The sequence below is a fragment of the Ornithorhynchus anatinus genome, chromosome 5, assembly GCF_004115215.2.
Source record: "Ornithorhynchus anatinus isolate Pmale09 chromosome 5, mOrnAna1.pri.v4, whole genome shotgun sequence".
Taxonomy (NCBI): domain Eukaryota; kingdom Metazoa; phylum Chordata; class Mammalia; order Monotremata; family Ornithorhynchidae; genus Ornithorhynchus; species Ornithorhynchus anatinus.
Genome location: NC_041732.1, coordinates 596862 through 608888, shown reverse-complemented (window position 1 = coordinate 608888; position 12027 = coordinate 596862). Strand labels below are relative to the sequence as shown.

General features: G+C 52.3%; 1 protein-coding gene and 1 non-coding gene across 6 annotated transcripts; both read left to right on the top strand.

The window, feature by feature from the left end:
- The first annotated feature begins 25 nt into the window (after positions 1-25).
- Positions 26-9907, top strand: TRAPPC6A (trafficking protein particle complex subunit 6A). Of its 5 annotated transcripts, none has more exons than XM_029065333.2 (6): positions 26-145; positions 1928-1995; positions 2273-2390; positions 2503-2586; positions 2740-2833; positions 9778-9907. In XM_029065333.2, exons 1-6 carry the CDS (start codon positions 65-67, stop codon positions 9825-9827), a joined length of 495 nt encoding a protein of 164 aa, XP_028921166.1. In that variant the 5' UTR covers positions 26-64; the 3' UTR covers positions 9828-9907. The 5 variants fall into 5 exon arrangements, with proteins under 5 accessions (XP_028921166.1, XP_039768184.1, XP_028921168.1 ...); XM_039912250.1 differs by having other exon boundaries at positions 2503-2619; XM_029065335.2 differs by lacking the exon at positions 9778-9907 and adding an exon at positions 4354-4842.
- Positions 8210-8348, top strand: LOC114812416. The gene has a single exon (XR_003760069.1). It is a non-coding gene; the product is annotated as a small nucleolar RNA SNORA7 (small nucleolar RNA).
- Positions 9908-12027: the final 2120 nt, after the last annotated feature.

Genomic DNA, 12027 nt, shown 5'->3' with positions numbered 1-12027 from the left:
CCCGGGGCCCGGGGCACGTGACCGGCGGGAGGGCGGGACCGGGAGCGGTCCGCCGTCCCGCCCGATGGCCGACGAGACGCTCTTTCAGCTGCTGCACACGGAGATGGTGATCCAGGCCTCCCGCCGGGACCCGGACCCGCAGGGGGTGAGCCCGAGAGGGGCGGGACGGAGGGGCTGCTGCCGATGCTGCTGCTGGGGACTTTATCCGGGTCCCACTTGGTGCAACGAACAATAATAATAATAATAACGATGGTATGTGTGAAGCGCTTACTCTCTGCCAAGCACTGCTCATTCAGTAGTATCTATTGGGCGCTTACTATGTGCAGAACGCTGGACTGGGATGTACAATTCGGCAACTGATAGCGACAATCTTGACTCTATTGCCATTGTTCTTGTCTGTCTCCCCCGATTAGACTGTAAGCCCGTCAAAGGGCAGGGACTGTCTCTATCTGTTGCCGACTTGTTCATTCCAAGCGCTTAGTACAGTGTTCTGCACATAGTAAGCGCTCAATAAATACTATTGAATGAATGAATAAATGAATGAACAATCCCTGCCCAGTGCCGGGGTCCCGGTCTAAATAGTTCTAACAGAACAGTTCACTGTTCTAAGCGCTGGGGTTCATGTAAGGCAGTCAGTCACGTGGGGCTCACGGTCTTAATCTCCATTTTACAGATGGGGGAACTGAGGCACAGAGAAGTGGCTTGCCCAAGGACACCCAGCAGACAAGTGGCAGAGAGGGGAGTAGAAGCCACGACCTCTGACTCCCCAGCCCGGGCTCCTTCCACTAAGCCACGCTGCTTCTCTAATTACACTAAGCGCTGGGGAAGGGCAGCAGAGACCGGACCCTTCACCGGAGGACAAGAGGGGTGGTGGGGATGGGGAGGAAAGGCCCAGGATCAGGAGGTACAGGGGGTCGGCCATGGGGATAGCCTCATTTAATAGTAATAATAATGTTGGTATTTGTTAAGCGCTTACTATGTGCATAGCACTGATCTAAGCGCTGGGGTAGATGCAGGGGAATCAGGTTGTCCCACGTGGGGCTCACAGTCTTAATCCCCATTTTACAGATGAGGGAACCGAGGCACAGAGAAGTTAAGTGACTTGCCCACAGTCACACAGCTGACAAGTGGCAGAGCTGGGATTCGAACTCATGAGCCCTGACTCCAAAGCCCGGGCTCTTTCCACTGAGCCATGCTGTATGGGCAGAGAATGTGTCTGCTAATTCCGTTGTACGCTCCCAAGAGCCTAGTATGCGATTAGACTGTAAGCCCGTCAAACGGCAGGGACTGTCTCTATCTGTTGCCGACTTGTTCATTCCAAGCGCTTAGTACAGTGCTCTTCACATAGTAAGCGCTCAATAAATACTATTGAATGAATGAATGAACTTAGTAAGCGCCTGATAAACGGCATGGCTTAGTGGATAGAGCGTGGGCCTGGGAGGCGGAAGGACATAGGTTCCCTCTAATCCCAGGCATCTGCCACTTGTCGGCTATATGGCCTGGGGCAAGTCACTTCACTTCTCTGTGCCTCAGTTACCTCATCTGTAAAATGGAGATTAAGACGGTGAGCCCCATGTGAGCCTTTCTAGACCTTAAACTCCTCTTCTAGACCGTAAGCTCACTCTGGGCCCAGAATGTGTCTGTTCATTGTTATATTGTACTCTCCCAAGCGCTGAGTATAGTGCTCTGCACACAGTAAGCACTCATGAAATACGATCGAACTGAATGAATGACTGAATGACAGGGAGGGACTGTGTCCAACCTGATAAATTTGTGTCTACCCCAGCACTTAATACAGTGCCTGGCACAAAGCAAGTGCTAAGCAAATGCCATTTAAAAAAATACGATTGTTAACGGGGTGAGGGGAGCCACCGTGGGGGTGACCTGACCCTGTCGAGTCCTTCTCTGTCCTCTCCCTGCCCCCTAGGAGCAGCGGCCAGCGCTGACCGCCCTTGAGGGCGTGGGCTTCCGCGTGGGCCAGAGCCTCGCCGAGAGGTGAGCTTTTCTGCCCTCGCCACGCCGGGCAATGCCCAGGCTGGCGTGGGGGGTCCTGCGTCTGACCGAGGCCAGGCACCAGGGACGAACCCGGGTGTAGCAGAATCTGTGCCCCTGCACCTCCTCCCCATCACCTACTCCTTCCCCGCCCTGCACACAATCCCGCCCCCTCCGTCGCGCCCTGGGATGCCCGAGACCTCGGGCGGCGGGGATGGGGGCAGGGGGACCTGGCTGTCGGGTGGGGGAGGGAGCGGGAGCTCAGGGCCGGTGTCCCCAGGCTGCCCAGAGAGGCCGGGCTGTTCCGGGAGGAGCTGGACGCGCTGAAGTTTCTGTGCAAGGAGCTGTGGGGAGCCGTGTTCCGGAAACAGATCGACAATCTGCGCACCAACCACCAGGTGAGGGCCGTGGGCCCCGGGCTCGGCCCGGGCGGGGTCCCCAGTCCTTTCGGCCCGCCCGCGTTGGCGACCGAGGGGCGGGCTCTCCATCCTCCTCTCCCTCCCCCCGCAGGGGACCTACGTCCTGCAGGACAACCACTTCGCCCTGCTGACCCAGATGGCTAATGGTCACCAGTATCTGGAGGAGGCCCCCAAGGTGCGGCCGCAGCATCCGCCCGCCTCGGCGGGGGTGCGTGCTCCGGGTCTCCTCTGACCGCCCCACCCCTCCGCGGCCCCCCGCGTCTTCCTCTTGTCGCTCGGCGTCCCCTCCCGGCCCGGCCCAGATGCTCACCTGCCATCCTCCCCACAGTTCCTCGCCTTCACGTGTGGTCTGGTGCGTGGGGCCCTGAGCACGCTGGGCATCGAGAGCGTGGTGACCGCCGACGTGGCCCTGCTGCCCGCTTGTGAGTGCCCGTCTTGGGGGGCAGGGACTCGGGGACAGGACCTGGATGGGGGAGGGCACGGCCCCCAATAATAAATAATTATGGTATTCGTTAAGTGCTCACTATGTGCCAAGCACTGATCGAAGCACTAGATATAGGGTAACCAGGTTGGTCACAGTCCCTGACCTAATTTTAAAGATGAGGTAACTCGGGCACAGTGAAGTGACTTGCCCAAGGTCACACAGAGACAAGTGGCGGAGGGGGATTAGAACCCACATCCTCTGACTTCAGAGGCCAGGCTCTTGCCACTAGGCCGTGGGGTGGGGGGAGCCGAGGTCTGTGTTAAACAAATCCTTCTCCCCTGACCCCTCCCAGGGCCGTGAATAGGTGGAGAGCTCAAGGTTTCTGTGAGCAGTTACCTCCCACAGCCTCACTTCTTTTAAGATTGGCCCGATTTGCTAAAGACCCGGGGCTTGTCCACCCTGAGTCAAGGTGGAATAAGAATAATAGTATATATTGAGGGAAGCGGCGTGACCTAATGGATAGAGCACGGGCCTGGGAGTCAGAGGGACGTGGGTTCTAATCCCAGCTCTGGCTCTTGCCTGCTGTGTGTCCTCGGGAAAGGCACTTCACTTCTCTGTGCCTCATTTCCCTCATCTCTAAATGGGGATTAAGACGGCGTGGCTCAGTGGAAAGAGCACGGGCTTTGGAGTCAGAGGTCATGGGTTCAAATCCTGGCTCTGCCACTTGTCAGCTGTGTGACTGTGGGCAAGTCACTTAACTTCTCTGTGCCTCGGTTACCTCATCTGTAAAATGGGGATTAAGACTGTGAGCCCCACGTGGGACAACCCGATTCCCCTGTGTCTACCCCAGCACTTAGAACAGTGCTCTGCACATAGTAAGCGCGTAACAAATGCCGACATCATCATCATCACGATTGACAGGGACGGTATCCAACCTGACAACTTTATATCAAACCCAGTGCTCAGTAGGGTGCCTGGCACATAGTAACCTCTTAACAAATACCATTAAGTATATTAAATGTATATTTAATATTAAATAACTAAGGATTATTAATGATAACTAATTTTATACCGAGAGAAGCAGCGTGGCTCAGTGGAAATAGCCTGGGCTTGGGAGTCAGAGGTCATGGGTTCGAATCCCAGCTCTACCACTTGTCAGCCATGTGACTGTGGGCAAGTCACTTAACTTCTCTGTGCCTCAGTTACCTCATCTGTAAAATGGGGATTAACTGTGAGCCTCACGTGGGACAACCTGATTACCCTATATCTACCCCAGTGCTTAGAACAGTGCTCTGCACATAGTAAGCGCTTAACAAATACCAACATTATTATTATTATTACCTATTTTGCGCACTTCTCAGGTGCACTAGATTTCTGAGCCCTTGGGAAATACAAGCCCAAAGAAGTGACCTGTCGTTCCCTGCCCAAAATGTGCTTCCCCACAAAGTAGGCCTCGTCCCCTCCAGGCAGAAGGGGTCCTGCAGGGTCCCACGATCGACGCTTTCTCTGTCGCTGCAGGTAAATTCCAGGTGGTGGTCCAGAGGCAGTGAGCTGCCGAGGCCGGCCCTTCCCCCGCGGCCCTCCGCCCCTCCTGTCGTCCATCCATCTGTCCCTTCGCCGCCTCCTCCTTCCCTGCTCTTCTCCTGGCCCCACCCCCGGGGCAGCTGCTGAGGCTGGTGAGGCGGCCCGGCCCGGCCCGGGAGCCCTGCGGGCTGCTGAAAAGATTTTCCTTTCCCTCCATCCGGGGACCAGGGGGGCTGGCAGAGATTGCAGCTCCCACAGTGCAGTGCCGCAACCAGCCCAAGGGCACGGAGCATGTTGCCTACTGGGACACGTAGTCTGAGGCTGCTCGGCCCGCGGCAGCCAGCTTCCGCACAGGGCCTCCCTCTACCTCAGGAGTTTGTGGGATCCACGGAGGGGTCTCAGTGCAGGGTGAGGGGTCCCGGTGGAGCCCGGGCTCCCTCCAGCTGGTGTCTCAATAAAGTTTGTGTTGCCAGTTGTCGAGTCCCCCGCTGCCCCCGTCCTGTCCTTTCCTGCGTCCCCGCGGGTCCCCTCCCACCGTCCTGGGTCACAGGACTGGCTCCCGCCACCCCACGTGGGCCTCCTTCCACCGCCCCGGATTTCCCAGCCGGCTTCCCCCGCCCTCGAGTTTCCGCAGGTGGGAAGGGGGTCTTCCCTCAGTGCTAAAGTTCAGGCCCTCAACTCTGCCCTCTCCACCTAAATTAGAGAGGCAGAGTGGCCTCGTGGATAAACCACGGGCCCGGGACTCAGAAGGACCTGGCATCTGATCCCAGCTGCACCGCTTGCCAGCCGTGTGACCTTGGGCAAGTCACTTCACTTTTCTGGGCCTCATTTACCTCATCTTTAAAATGCAGTCTCACATTTCTTCTTACTACTACTAATACTATTCGTACTACTTCTAATAATTAAGGTACTTGTTAAGCTTTCACAATGTGCCAATCACCGTTCTAAGTGCTGGGATAGATACAGGTTAATCAGTTTGGCCACAGTCCCTGTCATTCATTCATTCAATAGTATTTATTGAACGCTTACTATGTGCAGAGCACTGTACTAAGCGCTTGGAATGTACAGTTCAGCAACAGAGGCAATCCCTGTTCCATATGGAGCTCACACTCTTAATCCCCATTTTACAGATGAGGTAACTGAGGTCCAGAGAAGTTAAGACGTTTGCCCAAGATCACTCAGCAGACATGAGGCAGAGCCAGGATTGGAACCCAGGTCCTTCTGGCCCCCAAGCCCGTGCTCTATCCACTGAGCCACATCATTCCACCGGCACCTCAAACTTAACATTTATTGATTTATTACCCTATTTATTCTGTTAATGAGATGTACATCCCCTTGATTCTGTTTATCGTGATAATGTCTTGTTTTTGTTTTGTTATGTTTTGCTTTGCTGTCTGTCTCATCCGACTAGGCTGTGAGCCCCTCACTGGGCAGGGATTGTCTCTGTCTGTTGCCGAATTGTACCTTCCAAGCGCTTAGTACGGTGCTCTGCACATAGTAAGCGCTCAATAAATACTAATGAATGAACAAATGAATGAATTAGCACATCGAAGGCTGAACTCTTCCTCTTTTGCCCCTAAACTCCCCGCTCTGAACTCTTCTGTGTCTGGCGACACCACCACCCATCCTCCCCGTCCCCAGGTCCCATGACCACGCTGTCATCCTCAGCGTCTCACCATCTTTCAACTCTCACATTCGATCGACTGCTCAATCCTGCCAGTTTTCCTTCCATGACATTTCCTGGATCCACCGCTTCCTGTCCACCCTGGTCCGAGCCCTCGTCATATCACTGTGAGACTATTGCATCAGTCTCCCCGCTGGCTACCACTCCCAAAAATCATCCAGTGGTTGCCCCTCTCCCTCTGCAGGGAGTGGAAATTCGTGACCACTGGTTTCAAGCGCCCTCCCTCTCACCTCTTGGTGGTCTTCCCGGCCACTCCTCAGCTTGTATTCCTGCATTCTTTACTGGGCTCTGTCTCTCCCTCTCAGTGTCCCCACCTCCTTCCCCTGGCTCACAGTGCCCCCCCCACCAGCCTAGTGCACCCCTTGAAAAATTCACCAAACCTCCCCTCTCTCTGTCTTCAAAATCTCTTAAATTACCATTTCCCTCATGAAACTTTCCCTGAGTATATTTTTGATGGTATTCGTTAGGTGCTTAGTATGTGCTAGGCACTCTTCTAAGCGCTGGGGAAGATAAAAGATAACCAGGTTGGACACGGTCCATGTCCCACATAGGGCTTACAGTCTTAATCCCAATTTTACAGATGAGGTGACAGGCACAGAAAAGCAAAATGACTCGTCTAAGGTCACACAACAGACAGGTGGCAGGCAGTATTAATCAGTTGATGGATGGTATTTATTGAATGCTATCGGCAATGCACTTGGATCTGTGACCTTTGGACATTTGGTATTTGCCCCACCCCCAATCCCACAGCTCTTATGTGCATCTCCTGAAATTATGCCTTATAAATCATTTATTCATTTTAATGTCTGCCTCCTCCTCTGAACTGTCATTATGGGCAGGGAATGTGCTTGCTAATTCTGTTGTATTCTCCCAAGTGTTTAGTGAAGTGCTCTGCACACAGTAAGTGCTCAATAAATTCCACTGATGGATTCTCACTGTGTGCAGAGCACTGTACTAAGCACTTGGGAAAAGACAAAACAGTGGAGTTGGGAGACATTGTCCCCTGTCCTCAAGGAGCTTCCAGTCACCAGGATGAGAGATTGATCGAGATCCCTGTCCCCAAGAGGCTCACGATCTAGACTGTCAGCTCGTGGCGAGCTGTTATGTTGTTCTATTGTACCCTCCCAAGTGCTTAGTACGGTTTCTGCACACTGTAAGCACTCAATACATACGATTGACTGACTAAGAATAAGGGTTGGCGACAGACAGACACATAAGGAAACACCAACGGAAATATAATAGGCAAAGCCATCAATAAACACGAGAGGAGCGGCAGAGTTTGCGGCTCAGCCCGAAGGTCCTAGAAGTCACAGCTGCAGCTCTGGCTCCAGCAGGGACCTTCTTGACGTCCTCAAAGCCGTCGCGCGATTGAGCCCTCCCTGGGCTGGAGCAGGGGCTGACAGGCCTCCTGGGGCCTAAGGCGACTGACTTCCCTTTGTGCAACGGTAGCGGGGAGGCCCCTGACATATAGTAAGTGCTTAACAAATACTGTAGAAAAAATAATAATTATGGTATTTGGTAATCACGGTACCAATATTATGGTTCAAATACCGTAGGAAAAAATAATTATTGTTATGGTAATTGTTAAGCATTTACTATGTGACAGGCACTGCAGTAAGCGCTGGGATAGATCCAAGATCATCAGGTTGGACCCAATCCGTGTCTCACATGGGGCTCACAGTCTTGGTCTCCATTTTACTGGTGAGGGAACTGAGGCACAGAGAAGTGAAATGACTTGCTAAGGTCACACGGCAGAGAAGTGGCAGGGCTGCGGTTAGAACCCAGGTCCTCCTGACTCCCAGGCCTGAGCTCTATCCACTAGGCCACACTGCTTCTCGACTTGAGAAGCAGTAGAAAGAGCCTGGGCCCAGCGGTCAGAGCACCTGGGTTCTAAATCTGACTCCGCCACGTACCTATTGTGTAACCTTGGGCAAGTCACTTCTGCGTGCCTCAATTTCTTCATCTGTAAAACAGGGATTCACTACCTGTAGTCCCTCCTACTTAAACTATGTTCCCCAAGTGGGAAAGAGACTGCATGTAATCTGCAAGTATACTGCATCTGCCCCAGTGCTTAGTTCAGTGCTTGGCACATACATAGTAAACGCTTAACAGATATCACAGTTATTATTATTCCAATTAAATTATTTATTCAGCTATTTCATCCTGTGCCTCTCAGGGTTGCACCTGGAGAGTTTCCAGGACTCTTACCAGTCTCAACTATGGGAAGGAGAGTCAAGCAGAGGCATATCCATTCCATTCCTGGCTTGGGCAGTGGCTAGCGAGTGGAAGGCAATCTGCTACAAGTCAAAACTCACCTAAGCTGGGCAGCAGCAGCATGGGAGAGAGTCAAGGGAGGAGACTCAAGTTTACTGGGCCGAAGGAGGCAATGAAAATCACTTCTATATTTTTACCAAGAAAACTCTATGGATATGCTACCTGAACAATTGCGGAGGGAGGCGGGGCCTTCCGGGAGAGATGTGTCCATGGCATCGCTATGGGTTGGAGACGACTCCACAGCCTAAGACAAGATGGGAATTTCATCCTGACCTGGTTGTAGGGCTTCCTGTTATGATCTTGTTCTTCCCCTTGCCCATTCGATTTGTTTGTAATTCTTGTCTTTCTGGCTCCCTTGGTTAGATTGTAAGCTCCTGGAGGGCAGTGAGCATGTGTCTTATTTCTTTCCTACTCACCCGGTGCTTAGTAAGTTGCATTACATTCAGGGGCTCAACAAATACACTTGGTTGATGACTATTTATGTGGGGAGGAGTCTGTCAGCATGTTCATCAGTGTATCTGTGTTGTGTCTATAATGCGTGTCAGTGTAGGTATGAGGGAGTGTGTGGACTTCTTTATGGGTTTGTATGTGTGTATATGTATATAGGTTTATCCATGCATGTCTGTGTGTGTGCTTGGTTATATGAGTATGTTTATATTTTTTTTAATGGTACCTGTTACTACGTGCCAGACATGGTTCTAAATGCTGGGGTTGATACAAGCTAATCAGGTTGGACACAGTCCATGTCTCACATGGGGCTCATAGTTTTATTTTCATTTTACAGATGAGGTAGCTGAGGCACACAGAAGTGAAGTGACTTGCCCAAGGTCACCCAGCAGACAAGTGACAGAGCTGGGATCAGAACCTGGGTCCTTCTGACTTCAGGGCCCCGTGGTCTCCCCAGTAGGCCTTGTTGCTTCTCTGTGGGTGCCTACCTCGAGCCAACCTCGTCACTGTGCCTCATTCTCATCTCTCCTGCTGCCGATTCCTTGCTCACAATCTCTGCCCTGCGAGGAACTCCCTCCCCCTTCATATCTGATGGGTCACAGCTCTCCGTGTCTTCAAAGCCCTCTGAACTCACACCTCCTCCAGTAGCCTCTCAATCCCCACATAATTCCCCAGCATAACGGCACCTTGGCCCCTCCACGCCACCCGGGACACCTACGTGACCATGACCCCCAGAGCACTTCTGTACCTAATGCTTATGTAGCGCATTTATTTTCCCAACGCGCTTTCACATCAATTATCTCATTTTGTCCTCACAACATCCCTAGGAGGCAGGGAGAGGTAGGGATCATTATCCCCATTTTACAGATGAAGAAACTGAGGCCTAAGAGGTTAAGGTCACCCAGCCGGCCGGTGGTAGGGTCAGGTTTAGAACGCTGGTCTGTCTGCAGACCCCCAGTCCCGGTCACTGCCTATTTTATGTACTCACGTTACTCTGCCTGTGATTATTTCAGTGTCTGTCTGCCCTGCTGGACTGGAAGTTCCTCGAGAATGGGGATGGTGACTTCTAACTCTTTTGGACTTTCCCGAGAGGTTAGCTCAGCGCACTCTCAACGCTCAATAAATACTGCTGTTTGATGGAATAATAATAATAATGATAATGTTGGTATTTGTTAAGCGCTTACTATGTGCCGAGCACTTTTCTAAGCGCTGGGATAGATACAGGTTAATTAAATTGTCCCACGTGAGGCTCACAGTCTAATCCCCATTTTACAGATGAGGTCACTGAGGCATCGAGAAGTTAAGTGACTTGCCCAAAGTCACACAGCTGACAGGTGGTGGAGCCGGGAATAGAAACTATGACCTCTGACTCCCAAGCCCGGGCTCTTTCCACTGAGCCACGGAATTGATTAGATATGTATAGGTACGCGTGTCTGAAGGTGTGTGTCAAAATATCTCTGATATGTATATCTGCATCTGCGATAATGATGTTTGAATGATGCTTAGAGATGCAGCATGGCTCAGTGGAAAGAGCCCGGGCTTGGGAGTCAGAGGTCCTGGGTTCTAATCCAGACTCCACCACTTGTCAGCTGTGTGACCTTGGGCAAGTCACTTAACTTCTCCGTGCCTCAGTTACCTCATCTGTGAAAGGGTGATGAAGACTGTGAGCCCTACGTGGGCCAACTTGATTACCTTGTATCTACCCCAGCGCTTAGAGCAGTGCTTGGCACATAGTGAGCACTTAACAAATACCAACATTATTATTATTACTGAATGTGACTCTTGAGGCCTCAGCCCAATCCGTGCTCCGTGGATCAATGGGTCCCGGGTCCCGTGGGCTTGTCCCCTCCAACGGAGAGGAGGAGGAGACAGGCTCATTTTCTGCCTTTCCAACCTAGAACGGCCAATCATATTGTGGAATTCCGAATGATGCAACTAGTTGCTAGGAGAATTCTTCGGGGACGAGCGAGCTTTGTGCAACTGCCGAGGGCTGAACGCTTGTGGAATTTGGGGGAGGGAAAAAGAGGGAGAGGGAGGGGCTTGGAGGGCCACATCGGAGGGTGTGGAGGGAAAGCAGGGAGCCGTGGGGGCCCTCCCTTCCTCCTTAATTCCACCAGACTCTCTCCCCCTTCAAACCCTTATTTGAAGGCCCATCTCCTCCAAGAGGCCTTCCCAGACTAAGCCCCACTTATCCTCATCTCCCACTCCTTCTGCGTCGCCCTTTCTCTTTTTGCTCTCCCCCCGTCACAGCCCCACAGCACTTGTGTATATATCTGTAATTTTATTTATTTGTATTGCTGTCTATTTGTATTGATGCCTGTCTTCCCCTCCCCCGCCCCACCCCCAGACTGTGAACTCGTTGTGGGCAGAGATTGTCACTGTTTATTATTTTGTACTTTCCCAAGCGTTTAGTACAGTGCTCTGCACCCAGAAAGTGCTCAATAAATACAATTGAATGAATAAATGAATGATGGAGCAGATGGGGAAGGAGTGAGGGGCTGTGAGAGATGGCGAGCGGTGGAACCTTGTGGAGGGAGGATGGAGCCGTGGGGCGAGGCGACAGCCTATGGGGAGGATGGTAAACTCCCCCCTCTAGACTGTAAACTCATTGTGGGCATGGAATGTGTCTACTTACTGTTGTATTGTCCTCTCCCAAGCACCCAGTACAGTGCTCTACACACGATAAATGCTCAATAAATACGATTGAATGAATGATGGAGCTGTCGAGGAGAGGAAAGGGTTCATGACGGGGGGGGGGGGGGGGGATGGAGCCCTCCCTTCCCAAATGGGACAGTGACTCTCCCCCCATTCAAGTCTTACTGAATGCACATCTCCTCCAAGAGGCCTTCCCTGACTAAGCCCTCCTTTCCTCTTCTCCCAATCCCTTCTGCATGTCCCTGACTCGTTCCCTTTATGGATCCTCCCTCCCAGCCCCACAGCACCTATCTGTAATTGATTTCTATAAATGCCTGTCTCCCCCTCTGGACAGTAAGCTGGTTGTGGGCAGGGAATGTGTCTACTAATTGTTGTGATGTACTCTCTCGAGGGTTTAGTTCAGTGCTCCGCGTACATTAATCGCTCAATAGGTACGATTGAATGAATGACCGAATGAGAGGCGGAGCCGCAAAGGGAGGATGGAGCTGTGATGGTGGAGTAATGGGTAGGATGGCGTTAGGGCCGTGCTTTGGAGGAGCTTGGCTGGGCAGGAAGAGTGGGTGTGGAGATGAGTGGCGCTGGCAACGGGGAGGGTCCGCATTGTGGGG